Source organism: Oryzias latipes, chromosome 18, assembly GCF_053564925.1.
Source record: "Oryzias latipes strain Hd-rR chromosome 18, Olatipes_Hd-rR_3.1".
Taxonomy (NCBI): domain Eukaryota; kingdom Metazoa; phylum Chordata; class Actinopteri; order Beloniformes; family Adrianichthyidae; genus Oryzias; species Oryzias latipes.
Genome location: NC_136254.1, coordinates 23,628,851 through 23,646,354, shown reverse-complemented (window position 1 = coordinate 23,646,354; position 17,504 = coordinate 23,628,851). Strand labels below are relative to the sequence as shown.

Genomic DNA, 17,504 nt, shown 5'->3' with positions numbered 1-17,504 from the left:
CCTGTTACACCTAACAGATGACCTGTTACACCTTACAAATGACCTGTTACACTTTACAGGTTACCTGTTACACCTTAAGAATGACCTGTTACACCTTACTGGTTACCTGTTACACCTTGCGAATGACCTGTTACACCTTACAGATGACCTGTTACACCTAACAAATGACCTGTTACACCTAACAAAAGACCTGTTACACCTGACAGATGACCTGCTACACCTAACAAAAGACATTTTACACCTGACAGATGATCTGTTACACCTAACAAAAGACCTGTTACTCCTAACAGATGACCTGTTACACCTCACAAAAGCCCTTTTACACTTAATAAAAGACCTGTTACACCTAACAGATGACCTGTTACACCTAACAGATGACCTGTTACACCTTACAAATGACCTGTTACACTTTACAGGTTACCTGTTACACCTTAAGAATGACCTGTTACACCTTACTGGTTACCTGTTACACCTTGCGAATGACCTGTTACACCTTACAGATGTCATGTTAAACCTCTAAGAATTTATATGTAACACCTGTTCAAATTGAGCAGAAAATCCAATTGAAATAAAAATGGTATGGTCCAAACATCTCAGCAAATCAACGAGTACCAGATAACATTATAGTCCTTTTACAAGTTTATTGATTTACATGGATGGATTGCCAGAGTCATACTGCAAAGTATTAGATTTTTGCATTTTAAAAGGTAAACTAGTAAATGGCATTATGTTATAAAACCCTTTTTCTACTTTGATTAAGGCTGTAATCACTTTACAGTCCCATTCCCTCATGCACACACAGATTCACACACTGGTGACAGCTACAATGCCATACATGGTGCTAACCTGTAACCACTAGAAGCAGTGTGGGGTGCAGTGTCTTGCCCAAGGACACTTTGACCCATGGGTGGGCTTGCCAGGAACCAAACTAGCTCCCCCTCTGTGTCTTTGCAACATCAAATTAACAGTTCTATTCATTGATTTGTGGGTGTTTTTATTGTTTTTGAAGTAGAAGTCCTTCCAAACACCCAATTAAACCAAAACTTTTTTTTAAAAAAGTTTGACTTGTCCAGCTTTGAATTGCTGGTATTTGTGTGATAACATTATTTGTTCGTGTTTTAACAGCAGTCCAGTTCCGTTTGGTTTTGAAGCTTTCTGGTAGGCTGTTGATCAAATGCTTTATAATGAAACATTATAAAGAACATTCTGATCAGTTTCATTAATTCAACCAAGAAGCCTTTTCTGCTTGCTGTCTAACTGCTGCCGATAATAAAAGACACACAGGCTTCATCTGGATTTGCGGCATGTGTTGGGGGTATTTTGTCTTGAAGAATTTTGTAATGCACACTAGCAGTTGTGTGCATGTGTGAGGCTGACAGCAATATGATCATGTCCACATGCAGCCAACGCCACATGTGCACATGATATCCCATCATGCAGGAGGGAAGTGCAAGTCAGCAAAAATGGCTTAACTAGCAGCACGTTTCACTGAAAGCAGCTGCCAGATGGCCTGACATGCCGTTATTTCACAAAGGTAAAAGGAGAAGGTTCTGATTCCTGATAGATAAGCAACACGAAACTCGTATTTGTGATAATCTGCAGACCAGATACAGATATGGTCGGAATATTTTGTCCTCCAAAGAGAGAAACAAACACAATAGACTTTCATGGAAGGATAAGGAAATAAAATAGTGTCTTTTATTCAACTCCCGAGGACAAACGCAAGCTTTTCTTGAGGTTTTACCAAGATATTTGGTAAATGTGCTGTATGAGGGAGATGCGGGAATCCTTTCTCATTGTGTAGATGTCTCTAACCCTTGTGCTATCTTAGATGACCCCACCCCTTGCATTGCCGTGTTCTCCCTACCATGACAAAGGTGGATAAAGGTGGAAAGATTTCATGTAATCCATGGACACCAGTGAAGATCACAAATCATTGAAGAAAAAAGGTTCAGTGCACTGTCTAGTGGGTCTAGATGACCCAACTCCCAATGTTACAGTGCCTAGGATAGCACAAGGGTTACACATGGGTGCAGTTTAGCAGACTTGTGTTGTTTTTGTGTTTCTGTAATTCTTCTGTCCTTCTGAGCTCAATCTTCCTTTGAGGTCATGGAAGCTTGCCTTATGATCATGGTGGTGTTAATAAGGATCGTACAGTCCTGATCCATGACTTCTTTCTTTTTTTTCTTTTTTGTCAACATTAAAATAAACTTTCCAATTACTGTAAGCAGTTCATGATTTACTTATTATTGCCAACATCTCAAAAGATTCTCTGTGTTGTAAATTCCCACCTTTATTCAACACTCTGACCAGTAAGTGCCGTAACATGCTTCAGTGGAAGTAGACTCGTTTTAGGCATGTGTGGTACCAGCTGGAGAGCGACGTGCATTCAGCCCAGTTGGGTCGTACCAAGTCAAAGGATGGGGGAGATGTTTCTACGTGGGTTCTCTTGTTTTGATTTATTTGTTTACAATTTAAAATGATGAACGGATGGGGATGTTTTTGTTTTTTGTTATAGGTCATTTCTTTTGTGCGCTTCTGCTCAACTATGTAGTCACAAGGGGGCCCAAGTCTGGGTCCCCCTGTGCTGGTCCCCAACCCCGAATATAATGCAGGGTTGTGTCAGGGAGGGCATCCGGCTTAAAAATCTCTGCCAAACCACCAGTGCGAATTAGTGAAAGCTGATTCGCTGTGGAGTCCCCTAAAGGGATATTTCTTAAAAGTGAACAATATGTCTTTTCGTGTGTGACAATGTTGCTAGTTATTTTCTACTGATAGTAAATGTTCGTTCTCTCATCCCTTTTGATTAATGGTTTTTCTGATACTATATGCTCCATCTGAACAGAGATGGATGTGACTACTCACTGCTTGTAATGTACTCTGTAATCTTGGTGATGGACCCATAAACCACAACTCCAATAATTAGAGCTCTTCAAATACACCAGCTGGTGTGAGTTTTTTGTCCTTGTGTTTGTACAATAATTATTGCCATCATTGCTTTGTGGAACCGGCCCCTTGTGGTTATTTGGTGAACTGCAACTGGCTTCAATTACAAACTTTTTACAATAGGATTGATGTGTGAAACATCAAGTCTTAATGAGTTTAAATCAGTATTGCTTTGTTAACATTAAATAGTTTTTCACTCTCAATAAAATGTGTTTTTCAGACCTAAATTACTTTGACTTCTAATGCTCTTACTAAAGTTCTTACTAAACAGTCTTAATTTTGTTTTATGTAACCGTAGGTCCTTCTCCCAATCCTCTTCTGGATCATCCAAATCCTCTCTAGCAAACTTTAGACGGGCCTTCACATGTCCTGGCTTTAGCAGGGGGACACGTCTGGCACTGCAGGGTTTGAGTCCCTGGCGTTGTAGTGTGTTACTGATGGTAGCCTTTGTTACTTTGGTACCAGCTCTCTGCAGGTCATTCATTAGTTCCCCCTGTGTGCTTCTGGGATTTTTGTTCACCGTTCTTGTGATCATTTTAACTCATTGGGTGAGATCTTGCAGGATTTCCCAGATGGAGGTAGATTGTCAGTGGTCTTGTATGTCTTCCATTTCCCAATAATTACTCCCACAGTTGATTTCTTCACATCAGGCTGCTCAAGTATTGCAGATTCAGTCTTCCCAGCCTGGTGCAGGTCAACAATTTGGTTTCTGGTGTCCTTAGACAGCTCTTTGGTCTTGACCAAAGTGGAGTTTGAGGTGTGACTGTTTGAGGTTGTGGACAGGTGTCTTTTAAATAAATAACCAGTTCAAACAGGTGGCATTAATAAAGGAGACAAGTGGAGGACAGAGGATCCTCTTACAAAAGATGTAACAGGTCTGTGAGAGCCAAAAATCTTGCTTGTTTATAGGTCACCAAACACTTATATTCCACCAGTATTTCCAGCTAAATTCTTTAAAAATCAGACAATGTGATTTTCTGAATATTGTACTTTCTCATTTTGACTCTCATATTTGAGGTATACCTATGATGAAACTTCAACTTTCTCTCAACTTTTTAAGTTACATCGTTTAGTTGCAATCAGATCTTCAGTCCCTTGTTCCATTATCGTTCAGGTCTCTGTCAGCTCACCATTTGTTCATGTTTTGCTTTTAATTATTTTACATTTATTCATATAAAACTCAGTTAGTTGCTTGACTCTTGTGTTCAGGGCCTACATGTCTCAACAGGAAACATTTGAATTTCAACTGGTTTCTTTTTAACTGAAGCCACTGCGGCTGTTGCTGGAGATAAAAATGGCCCTAAAGTATCTCCTTCCATGTGTAAAGGTTTTATTTTACAGGTTTACAAATGAATGACTGAGCCTGACTGCAAGTCACTGACCCAAATATAGGTCAAATCTTCAATTAGGGCTCTTTTGCCCCTGACGCTGGGCATTTTTAAGCTGAAACAAGCTGAGCCAAAAGAAACATTTTCTGTCTGCGTTATGAAGGCAATCATTATCTAAGCCATTACTTGCTACTTTTTTTTTTGTCATTTCAGAAAAAGCTAATCAGATGGACTGTTGGTTTTGTGTTTTCTTTACTAAATTATGATTGATTTTCACCATACACCATTGAGTAGCCTTTGGGGAACTTATTGAACATATATCTGCTTCCACAAAGGTTGCTACACCAGCTAAAATGTGACGTTTTTTCCCTCTCTTGAGAGATATCCAGCTCTCTCCATGTGACTGGGAAAAGCAGTCCAGTGCGCCCACTGGATTCCATTACACTGTAGCCAGCAGAGCTGCTAGGGACAGCAGAGCTGTGTCCAATTACAGCAAGAAAATCTCTGTTGAGGCGGCGATGAGAGGTCAACTGCTGATGAGCTGAACAACTGTGGAAACTAGCTGCCAAATATTCACACTCACTGGAGCTCAGAAAGATGAGACTGTCTGGCTCTGTGGTACCATTCCGAAAAGCTCTCCTCCACATGACACATTTGCAGATTTAGGGGTAAAAAAAGGTACATTTATTCTTTCAAAGTAAAGGATCATACTTAAAGTCCCACTTCAATCATCTTTTGATATATCTTAGAGCATTCCCAGTGGTAATGAAGCGGGTTTTAGTAAATTAAATAAATAAATAAAAACCAGTGTTGTTTTCTAGGACATAGTTTCTGCAGAGCAAAAGGAGTTTATTAGAAATTCCCCTCTGAGTTGTGGATGGGATGGTTGGCACGGAGCAAGCCTTCCCCCCTTCCCAATGTTAAGAGCTCTTTCTTTACACTCTCTCCTGCTAGCTTACAGCCCCTCACACAACCTGGCATTACTGGTGCAACAAAAATGGCGATCAATATTGGAGCTATCCAGGGGTACGGTTTTGAGCCAGATGTCGGACGAGGGAAACAAAGACATACATAGATCTATTTGTTTGCAGGTGGATACATCAGAATGGAGCAGAGCAGGGACCTTGTGGCTTGCTTCTTCGTCACTACTACAAGCTTTTTCCATGGTCTTTTTTTGTTTGGCCCTGATTCACAACAATTTTTATAAAAACAAACTCACAAAGGCTGTTTTAATCCTAATTGTATTTATATCTGTCCTCCAAGATTTAGAAACATTCTGCAAGATCATGTTAAACTAAAAATGCGTTTTTCAATGCTAAAAAACAAATTTAAGTCTTTCATTTTACGGTTTTATAATTAATTATAAAATGTAAATTGTAATTGCATTTCAAATTGTCACTGATATACAAAAAACAAACGAAAATTATTTTATTATTTGCCACTTTTTACTGAAAATACCCTCTTAGACTGAAGTTGGCAGGTTGTGGCGCCTTCATGGCAACCCAAATCTTTCTCCGAACACAATTGGTTAACAATATAATTCAACCTCCTTTTTCCACCCTATCAAGGAAGAGTTACACGACTACGTCAGAGGCTGTGCTCTGATTGGTCAAGCCCTCCAGTCAGCTGAGCAGCGGAAGGTATAAATGTTCCTGGGAATTTTTATCGGTGCAGTGAGTTTTGTCACCGTGTGCGTGAGAAAGAAGGAAGCGTGTGCGAGCAAGAATGGTTATTTGTTAAAAGAAAAGTATAAACTAACTTATTTTGCACTTTATAATTTTTGAGGTGAGTTATTTTTAACGTCTGGTGTAAACATTTGTTTACTAGTTGCGTATCTCTTTCTTTGTGAGGCGTTTAGCATCAAATATTGATTTTTGGGGAGCAATAATTGGGTTTTAAAGAGACTTTTTGGAGCATGATGGGAGTTTTATGTAAGCTAACGGATATGTACGGTTTTCCAGGCAGCTTTGAGAAGCAAACTCAAACACTCCGGGAGAAAAATTCCAACTGTCACTATGGTTGCCACCAGCACGTTAAAGACCAAAAACAGTGATTGTGTGTCGGAGTTGGTTGAACGAAGATATGACCAGGTTTGCATTGAAAAAGGTGGGTTCACAGTTGTTTTTTTCCTCGTTTGTTTTTCATTCTTTGTATGGGACCTAGTTGCTGGAGCGTTCCAGTTGTACGCTCGATTCTTTGTGTGGGGCAGCGCTGCAGCAGTCAGGAGGGCGGGGACACTGTCTGTACAGCAGCTGTCAGGGTTTATTTATGCTTAAAAAAGGCATTAAAAGTAAATGTAAAAGGTTTTTTTATTTTCATTTGGGGTAATGCAAGATTATGTATAGTCAGATTTTTGTTGATGTTAATGAGTTGTGTTGATGTCACACTTGCCAAATAGAGCTGGATTTCTGGGATCACTGCCTGGCTGAGCCACAGAGGACGGCGGATGTCGCAGAGGACGGAACCTGTCACCAGCTGGCCAAAATGTTTGAAAGCTGCCTGTCCCGTGCCAAGAAAACAACGCTGCACTGCTCCTTCGTCCTGGTTCCAGAGAAGCTGACGCGTAGGATAGCCCGCGAGGTGCTGCGCCTGGCTTCCTGCGAGCCCTGCGGCCTGCGCGGCTGCGTCCTCTACGTCCACCTGGAGGTGGAGAAAGGCTGCAAGCAGCTGGAGAGGATCGCCTACGATGCCACGGTGGTGCCCACCTTTGAGCTGACGCTGGTGTTCAAGCAGGACGGCACGGCTTGGCCCAGCTTGAGGGACTTCCTCTTCATGGGGTCGTGCTTCGCCCCGACTTTCAGACACGTGCTTAAGCTGAGCTCGGGCTTCCGGCTCGTCAAGAAGAAGCTGTACTCCTCCTCGGCTGGTACCGTGATTGAGGAGTGCTGAACTTTCGGGGCCAGTGCACCTCTGCCCCTGATGGGGGTGATACCCCGCCTCCACCGGCGGTGCCACCTTTCTTAGTGTTTTTGTAAAACAATTTCAGTTATTAGCCAGTTAGCTTGATTTAAAGTCTAAATGTTTCGTTTTATTTGAACATTTATTGTTCAAGCACCTTTTATTTGCAAATGAATGTTACCTGTTCACATCAACATGTTGGAGGGGGGGGGCGTACTTTGGGAACACTTTTTGCTAACGACACTAGCCACTTTGTTAATGCATCTGCGCGTTTCCAGATGCATGGAATGTTCAGAAGCGCGGGCTGGCACGTGCGCCGCGTTCGTCTATGCGGGCTGCGCGTGACGCTGCTTTAGGGGCTGCAGATGGTTTTTAAGCTTCATGGATGCTGCTGTCGTGGTGTGGGCTGCTCACACTCGCCTTAAATATCCTGGACGGTCACTTGGAATGCAGCCACTTTGTGTGAATGTTTTACTGCGTTTTATACCACCTCCTCCCCAGAAACCTTTACAGTGCAAAGACCTTTATTTATAATTAAAAGTCTGGTTCAAGCAAACCTGAAGGCTGAGTGTTTATTTTTTTTATTAAAGAGTTGTTCAGTTCCAAATGTAAATCTGTGGAAACTCCACCAAAAAAAAAAAAAAATCAGAACTTTATTCTACACTGGGAATGTCAATTTATGGCCTGCCTGTCCCATTTTCCACTTCAAACTCTTTCAAAGGGTCCCCCCCCCCCCCCCCATCTGCTCCTGATTCACAATTTAAATTAAAAAAATGAAACTTTGCAATTTGAGGTTTTATTTTTCTTTTTCCATCAGAAAAATGTCACAAGCATTAAAATCATAAAAAATGCCATTTTCATTGGAGTTGGTCTTTTAAAGAGATGCAATTTTGAGACTGTTAGCTCTGCCAACTCAGACAAAAACCAATGCGTTTCTCAAATCCCTGACAGTCTCTAACCTTGACTAAACTGCATTAATATGGTTAAAGTTTAATGAAAAGTTGACCCATTTCTTTAACCCTTTAACAATAAAGTATTTCCTCCAATGTCTACATTCTTCTGACTGCTGTAACTCTTTAACTGTTTACACAATTCATGTATTTCCAGCAGATTCAGAAGCGGAGAAAAGCAGCTTTGTGCTGCTGTACAACACTTCAATGTGTTGCAAATCAGTCTCCGGGTCAGACTCTGCTGATTAACGTTGATCTCAAAGAGCTACAGTAGGTCAAAGAGCGTTTGTTATTTAGACGTCACCGGCGACATCTCCGGTGTTAAAGGGTCAAACAAAACGTCAGGATGATTTTTGTTTATAGTTTAGAGGATTAAATGCTGATCTGCATTAAACCTGTATGATGGGAAACTAACTTAAAAAACATCTTAGCTACTGTATTGTTTAACCCTTGTGCTATCTTAGATGACCCCACCCTTACATTGACGTGTTCTCCCTACCATGACAAAGGTGGATAAAGGTGGAAAGATTTCATGTAATCCATGGACACCAGTGAAGATGACAAATCATTGAAGAAAAAAGGTTCAGAGCACTGTCTATTGGGTCTAGATGACCCAACTCCCAATGTTAAAGTGCCTAGGATAGCTCAATTCAATTTTATTTGTATAGCCCAAATTCACAACAGTCGTCTCAATGGGCTTTCGTATAGGTCATTGAAAAGTTAAACATGAAATCAAAAGGATCATGAATACATAGAATTCAATAGGAAAATATTAAAATGAACTAACAAACTGACTAAGCTATGCTGGCATCCCTGCCCTCAGACCCCCCTTCACGGTAAGGAAAAACTCCTACAAACAACGGATTCCGGAAAAAACGAAGAAACCTCAGGGGTGCCCACATGAAGGAGGGATCCTCCCCCAGGACGGACAGGCGATTTACCAGAACTCTTAGAGAAGAATTAACTTATCTAAATCTACAACTACACATTTAATGTCCAGCAGACGAGCTTCGTCCAGCCAAAGTTGGGGGGGACGGCCGGGGGCACGAATCGAGCCGTAGACAGGATCCACAGCCAGGTGTAGGAGCAGGAGCAGAGACGACCCAGAGACGAGGTACACGGTCAGGAACAAGAGCACGGATAAGCCAACTGGAATCTGGAAGCACTCCCACTCCCCAGGAGTGGAGAGGGAAAGAGGGAGAGTACATGAATCGCAGTGCACAAAACAGAGGGAACTAAATGATGAATAATAATCAAGAATAGAGAAAAGGAGGGTAGAAGTAGACGAGAAAAGAGGACAGAACCCCAGTGCACCATAGTTACCCCAGCTTCAACTTCTAGCAGCCTTTTAAAACAAATAGTTATTGTTATTAAGTTTAATTTAAACATATTAACATTAAGTTAAATAATCTCTGAATACTAACTAGTCTGATAATAAGCCTGTCCAAAGAGGAATGTTTTCAGTCTAACTTTGAATGTAGAAACTGAATCGGCCTCTCTTACATGAGCTGGGAGCTTATTCCATAAAACAGGGGCTTGGTGGCTAAACGCTCTACATCCAACCGTACTTTTACTAATTCTAGGAACCACAAGCAGTCCTGCATTTTGCGAGCAAAGTGTTCTGTTTGGGTGGTAAGGGACTATGAGGTCCTTAATGTAGGACGGGGCCATTCTATGTAAGGCCTTATAGGTTAACAGGAGGATCTTGAACTCGATTCTAGAATCAAGGGTTCAGAACAAGGGTTACAGCTGCTGCTTTTAATTTTGGTAAAACTTTGAGGCTTTCAGCTTCAATGTAGTTCAGACATCACAGCGATCTACATCCTTGTGCGCTTACGTTTTTTGCTTTTGTCTGACCTGGTTAGCACTGCTGTCTCACTGTAAGAAGGCTTTGGTTTGAATCCCAACCAGGACCCTTCTGTCTGGAGTTTGCATGTTTTCTCCTCTACATGTGTGGGTTTTCTCTGGGACCTCCCAGGTAAAACATGCTTCATAGGTTCATTTGTATCTCTAAATTGTCCCTAGGGGTGCATGTGACTGTGTGGCTCTGCAACAAACCCGCACACTGTTCAGGGTGTACCCCGCCTTCAGCCAACAGTAGCGTGGATAGGCTCCAGCAACCCCGTGACCCCAAAAGAGATTCCGCTGGTTCAGAAGACGGATGACCTTCAGTGACACACTTGTAATTTAGAATGTATCCATGCAGGTGACAGGAGAGGATCAGAGCTGAAACTTGCCAACTTGAAGTGATTTTAAATGATATCAAATTCAAACAGGTTTCTTGGTTCAGTTATCGTCCACATCTTGGGAGGATTTGTCCTCATTAAAACTCCATCCATCCATCCATCCATCCAACCATCCATCCATCCATCCATCCATCCATCCATCCATCCATCCATCCATCCAACCATCCATCCATTCATCCATCCATCCATCCATCCATCCATCCATCCATCCATCCATCCATCCATCCATCCATCCATCCAACCATCCATCCATTCATCCATCCATCCATCCATCCATCCAACCATCCATCCATCCATCCATCCATCCATCCATCCAACCATCCATCCATCCATCCATCCATCCATCCATCCATCCATCCATCCATCCAACCATCCATCCATTCATCCATCCATCCATCCATCCATCCATCCATCCATCCATCCATCCATCCATCCATCCATCCATCCATCCATCCATTCATCCATCCATCCATCCATCCATCCATCCATCCATCCAACCATCCATCCATCCATCCATCCATCCATCCATCCATCCAACCATCCATCCATCCATCCATCCATCCATCCATCCATCCATCCATCCATCCATCCATCCATCCATCCATCCAACCATCCATCCATTCATCCATCCATCCATCCATCCATCCATCCATCCATCCATCCATCCATCCATCCATCCATCCATCCATCCATCCATCCATCCATCCATTCATCCATCCATCCATCCATCCATCCATCCATCCATCCAACCATCCATCCATCCATCCAACCATCCATCCATCTATTCATCCATCCATCCTCTCAGCAGTCTAAGCAAAGTTGCTTCCCTCTCATCAGACACTTCCTCCATCTCCTCTGGGGACCAGCCGAGTGACATAGTCTCTCGTCCTGATTGGTGACAGTGGTTGCCATAGAAACATGGAATCAGACCAACTTGGACCAATCACTATTTGCTTATGGTTTCTGGTTCCAACATGCGTTATCAAGAAAAATTGCGACTGAATTGACTTCATTTGGCTGTTGATGCCACCCTTTTTCTATGGTCCAGTTCGGTCCAGGTCTCATGTACAGTCAATAGGAAAAAACTCACCTGCTTGAAAGAATGAATGAAATGGTGGATGATTAGAAAGCTTGCAAACATGGACAGCAGAAATGTGAGTCTTAATAAAAAAAATTAACCTGATGATTGCAAAAAATGAAAAAAATCTGTGCAGAAAGTATATTTATCTTTGAACTGGATCGGGGTTTGGAAAGGATTGATTTCAAGCAGTCAAAACGTGATAATAAAAGTCAGTAGTTAAAAACGTGAACATATTTTAAAACATGACAAAAGGAAAGAGGATCTTAAATGTCAGCAGGTGTCTGATAATTTTGTCTCTGTTTAGCCTCTGAAAGATTCCACTCATCTTCTAACAGGCTGTTGTGATTCGGTTTCATGAGACGAAACTGATTTTAACACCACTGTGGAAAATTCTCTGTTTTCTTTTGTCCAGATTAGATTTTAAGAACCTGCTTTCTTGTAACTAAAATTGGCGGCGTTCAGGCACAAACGAGACTGCAGAGCTGCAGCAGGTTCATGAAAGCGTCACATGATGTTTTGCAGGACTGTCAGGACAAAGCAGCTCTGATCGTCTCCTCCGAGTCCAACACAGCGACCTCTCATGCCTCCCCGTGCCAACTGTGGCTCAGCAGCACAAACCTGTATTGTTGGGTCTGTGAACACAAACAGACTGGAGGAACACACGGCTTTGAGTGAAACTCAGCCAGAGGACGACCCACCTCAGGGGGTTCCGGCTTCTGCTTGACCACTGTTTCACAACTAAAAAGGAAAAACAAAAACGCTCTGGACTCACTTTCTGTTTCTGCTGCCTGCTTTCCCTTTAGGACGGTTCTCTAGCTCTGTTTTTTAGGAAATGCTGAAGAGTTTTGCATTTGTTTTTTATTTAAGCCTTTTTGTCCATTCTGAACAGCAAATCAAGCTACACTAAGACATCCTGCAGTGACACCAGCTGCTCTCTTAGGGGTGATATTCCCTAAACGAACCTTGAATATCCCTTTAACACCAGAGATCTCACAGGAGTTGCCTAAATAACACGCTCTTTGACCATTTACGCAGTCAACGTGAATCAGCTGATTCTGACACGGAGAAAAGCAGCTTTTCATAGCGGCTTTGCATCGATGTCACAAAACGAATCAGAATCGAAATCAGCGCTTTTCTCTGCCTCCAAATCTGCTGGAATTACATGAAGTGCATAAACGAGTTATGATAGTCGAAAGAATATCAAGACTGGAGCTAAAGTTCTGGTGTTAAAGGGTTAAAAAACAGAACTGATGATCCTTTGACTAAATGATTACACTTCCCCATTACGACATGCATTTCGATGAAATCTTTCCCAAACTGTAGTGGTGGGTGAGTGAAACTTCACGAAGCACTGAAGCTTTTCCTGTGTTGCAAAAGATTCAAAGCTTCAAGACTTCAATAACGGTGATGCCTGGTGGACAACTAAAGCCATAGGAACCTGTAAAGAGCACGGTGGGGTCCGTTCTAATCCCATGACAGCAATAAAGTTCAGAAAAGTCAGTGTGGTCATTCAGACTGTCTCCCCCATCCTCTATCAAATGAACTCAATGGATACATGATTGAAACCTAATTATTCACAAAAGCTAACTTTATTTTATTTTGAAAATACTCTTGCTCTCTACATCACTATCTCCTCTCACTCCCGTTGTGATGCTAAACGATGCATTTTATGTAGCTGGAATGTCACCAAACCACTCAAATCTGTCAATCTGTCATTGACTCGGAATGCTTTGAAACCCCATGAGCCAATGACACACACGACAGACGGGGAGCCAATGAACAGCCTTGTACGCACTGAAGCTTTAAAGCTTTAAAGGTCATTTGTAATGTGACGCCGTTGTTTTGATACAAGCCCCAAGCTTGGAATGTGTCTGCTTCACGAAGTTCCAAAGCTTTTTGTCCATCACTACCAAACTGTTGCATTGGATTTGTTTTTCCAGGCCACAATTTGCAGCATTTATGACACTCTGTTCTGCTTCTTGGTTCTCTGAATGGACCTCCAGCCTTCAGCTTCTGACCCAGACAAACGTTTGCTCACTTTGATGTTGTGCTGAAAGAACTGCTGAACAGGTGAGCTCAAACTAAGAGAATGCATGATGGACCTTAAAGGGGAGGGAACCACAGAAGAAAAGCACTGATGACTAAAAGGTCGGTAAAAATCCAGGTTGGTCAGTGAATGTAGTCAGGAGATGAACGTTAGAGAACTGTCAGGACTAACTGCTTACTCCTTCATGCTGGTTTTCTGCTATTGCTTTGGGCAATGTCGCCCCCATTGGCCAGCTGCTGTAACTGCACCATGTTTCAGTGCAGTTTGCTTGGTTCTCAAAAGTTTAGTGTGAAGGCAAAACACTTTTAAAGTTTTTTTTGTGGTGGCCCTGAAGTGCAAATCACACTCAATGCAAAAACATACTAAATAATGATGTGCTAATGATGATATCCATTATTGCTTCATGCCAAATAACCCTTGGTTGAAATGACGGACAAACATACTCGAGTAAGTAACGTCACACAGTACCTACCTTTTCCGGTTTGTTTTGTGTTTCATGTTTGTGTTTCATGTTTTAATATTTCATTTATAAGTCTTTTTATTGATTTTGTTTTTTGGAAACAGTACAAAACATACAACATGAAAGAACATAAAACAACATCCCCCCCCCCCCCTCCCTCCCACTCTCATTGTACCATTCAGTCTTACAGAAGCTTAGACACCTGGCGGGACACAATAAAGAAAAGAAAAAAAACATCTATTCACATTACAAGACCACAGACATTTTTTGGCAACCATGACATCCAAGTTTCTCAGATGCTCCAATATAGGATTCCATGTTAGATAGAACCTCTGCACCGATCCCTTCATAGAGGATCGAATTTTCTCCTGCACCAAAAAGTGCAGAAGGTCTTTCAGCCACATGTTGAAGGTTGGAGGGTATTTTTCTTTCCATTTGAGCAGTATGAGTCTCCTGGCAATCAGTGTCCCAAAGGAGATGATAGTTTGTGCTCCATGGTCCAGGTTTATGGGTAAAACACCAAATAATGCAGAAAAAACAGAGGGTTGTGAGGCGTACGCAGCACATCAGAGAAAAAAGTGAATACAGATTCCCAGAAGTGATCTAACTTGGAACAGGACCAGAACATATGGGACAGGGTGGCCACAGAACAGCTACATTGGTCACATGTGAGATATTTGTTTTGCTTTTTTAACCGTCATTGTGATCTTTAGTGTGTTTTTGCATCGAATGTGATTTGAACTTCAGGGCCACCGTAGTTTTTTATCCGAGCAAACCAAATCCCCAACAGTATGAGAGTAAAAAGGACCTTCTGGGTCCTCTGAGACGTGAAGCTAAACTTCTGAATTTTGCTCAAATTCCCTCTGATTCTGATGTTTCTAGTATTTACATGTCTGTTTTACAGCACTGTAACTGGCCATGACATCACAAAAAAAACCTTTAACCCCCTTGACGCAGTAATTTATTTCCAGCTATGAAAACAAGAAGTCATTTATGTTTTTGCTTTCATGTGATGCTAAATTTATGAAATTTTGGAGCCAAAGTTGTTTGACGCATATTTGTATCAATAGGCGTCTTCTGCTTCATTCATTTATCTTCTAATCCGTTTTGTCCCTTTCAGGGTCACGGTGCTGCTGGAGCCTATCCTGTGCACTCGTGGGCGAAGGCAGGGGACATCCTGGACAGGTCGCCAGTCTGTCACAGGGCCACAATCACACACCTGTGCACACTCACATGCACACCTATGGACAATTTAGCCCTTGTGCTATGTTAGATGACCCCACCCTTACTTTGATGTGTTCTCCCTACCATGACAAAGGTGAATAAAGGTGGAAAGATTTAATGTAATCCATGGACACCAGTGAAAATCACAAATCATTGAAGAAAAAAGGTTTAGCGCACTGTCTAGTGGGTCTAGATGACCCAACTCCCAATGGTAAAGTGCCTAGGATAGCACAAGGGTCACATTCATTAACCGATGAAGCATGTTTATGGATGGTGGGAGGAAGCCGGAGTCCCCGGAGAGAAAACCCATGCACGCACAGGGAGAACATGCAAACTCCACACAGAGCTGTCCCCCATTGATGTTTTGGTTCAGGTCCACTTCAACCGGGGGCCTTCTTGCTGTGAGGCAATAGCGCTAACCACTGCTACCGTGCAGCCATTCAGAAATGTCTGAATCCTCTGGTAGTTTTCAGAAGGCTCTGCTGGTGGTCTGTTTCTGAGTGGCGGGTCTGCCAGGCTGGACCTCCACATTTCCTCCCATTTAACAGCTTCTCCTTTTGGAAGAAGGAAATCTGATGAAGCCGGCTGAAGAGCGCGTGCCGGTCACGCTGGACGTCAGAGGGTCCCAACATGTTTATCTGACAACTCGTGACGGGAAAATATAGCATGTAAACAATCTTTTTTTAATGTTTACTCATTCATGTTTTACCTGTTTCTCATCAAATCTTTACATTTGTGTTTTTTGTGCAAAATATAAAAATAAAATAAGTTGTTGTAGTTTTTTTTGTAAACAAAGAAAAGTCTTATTACTAATTAGTCAGACACAGATTTCATATATTGGATTTATTTCCAAAAAATCTGTCTTTCACTCGGAAAATTTGCTTGATAAAACTTGATCTCTTTAGCTCATTTTCCACTCGGTATTACAGAACCTCTACTGTTTAGAGTTTCTTTATTTTGATGCACCCAAACCAAACCCAGAACATCTAGAGGACGTAACTGAACTGTTTACCTGGATTTCCTCCCACTCAAGAGCGGTTTATTATGTGGGCTGGACTGGAGGCTGTTGCCACAGAACAGGACGTTCCTCCTGAAAACGTTCAGCTTGATCTTTCCCTTACAAAAGGGTTTTTATACCTCAACGTCAGCGTCATCGTTGACGCTCAGCCTGATCCCCTTTGGTTGGAGTCCTCACTCTGCGCTGTGAAGACAAGCATCACAACCACAGCTAAGTGAAATAAATATCTTGTTGAAGCACATGATGCGTGGAACTGCAATGCATCCCCACAAAAATAGGGATATTCTGAGACGTTGCTGCTCTATTTGCAGCGGCGTAGTTGTTGCACAACACCGACCCTGAAAGGTTTGAAGCTAGGGATCCGCCCCTGCAACTAATAAGCTGTTAGCATGAATGTGGTCATCTGAGACATCTGACAGGCGGGTGTTGTCTCAGTTTTTTGGGAGGGGGGGGGGGGGGCTGCTAGAAGTAGGTCACTACGTAGGATACAGGTAAAACATTGTTTGCATTAGTAATGTTTCTTTGAAAGGCTACTTTGGTGCAAAGGAAAAGCACACAAAACTGTTTAGATAGGAAAACTGAGGAAAAAATCTCTTCTTTTAAAATTAAAAATATATGAACATATGTCAAAACAAGACGTTATGAAATTAGCTGGTGCTTCTTGAGCACTAGAAAATGCAGACTTTATAACACATTTTGAGCTTTAAAAGGAAAATTTCCCCATAAAATGCTTTAAATTACATTTTTAGTCTGTATTTTAATACAAAAACACTTTAGTTTTACACGTTGTGCATGTGAATTACATCACATCCATGCTGGAGCACTTTTAGCTGAATACGTAATGAGAAAAATGATCACTTCTCATCCTCACATGACCTACTGCAGTAAAGATGTAGAGAATTTGTGCAAAAAAAATTCAGACTTTTCAATTAGTTTTATTTACAGATTTATTCTAGTTTTTTTGTTTTTTTTGTTTTTTGCAGGAGGTGAAAATATTGGCCATGACAAAAACCGTGGAAAATGTTGCAATGTTTTGGAAGAATCACAAAATAAAATACAAAGGATTGTTGTCAAGAAGGGCTGTGGTTCATCTATTACTATCCTCTCCTCGTTTGACTTTGTGTCCTTGCATCCTTTGTTTCATTCATGGATCACCATGTTTCTAATCGATGCAAGTTATGAGCATTTTTGCTTTAATAGTACAGAAGTTTGGCACCTACAATCTATCCATTTTTGCCTAAAACTGCACAATACTAAACCCCTTAGCTCCGTTTTGTATTCTGGACTGTTTTAAAGGATATTAACC

General features: G+C 41.7%; 1 protein-coding gene across 2 annotated transcripts; it reads left to right on the top strand.

Moving 5' to 3' along the window:
* Positions 1–5,920: 5,920 nt before the first annotated feature.
* On the top strand, positions 5,921–7,728 carry LOC101170054 (DNA damage-inducible transcript 4-like protein). 2 transcript variants are annotated; one of them, XM_004079682.5, is made up of 3 exons: positions 5,921–6,059; positions 6,236–6,380; positions 6,673–7,728. In XM_004079682.5, the coding sequence occupies exons 2-3, from the start codon at positions 6,290–6,292 to the stop codon at positions 7,161–7,163; spliced, it is 582 nt and encodes a 193-aa protein (XP_004079730.1). In that variant the 5' UTR covers positions 5,921–6,059; positions 6,236–6,289; the 3' UTR covers positions 7,164–7,728. The 2 variants fall into 2 exon arrangements, with proteins under 2 accessions (XP_004079730.1, XP_020567271.1); XM_020711612.3 differs by having other exon boundaries at positions 5,932–6,059; positions 6,240–6,380.
* Positions 7,729–17,504: the final 9,776 nt, after the last annotated feature.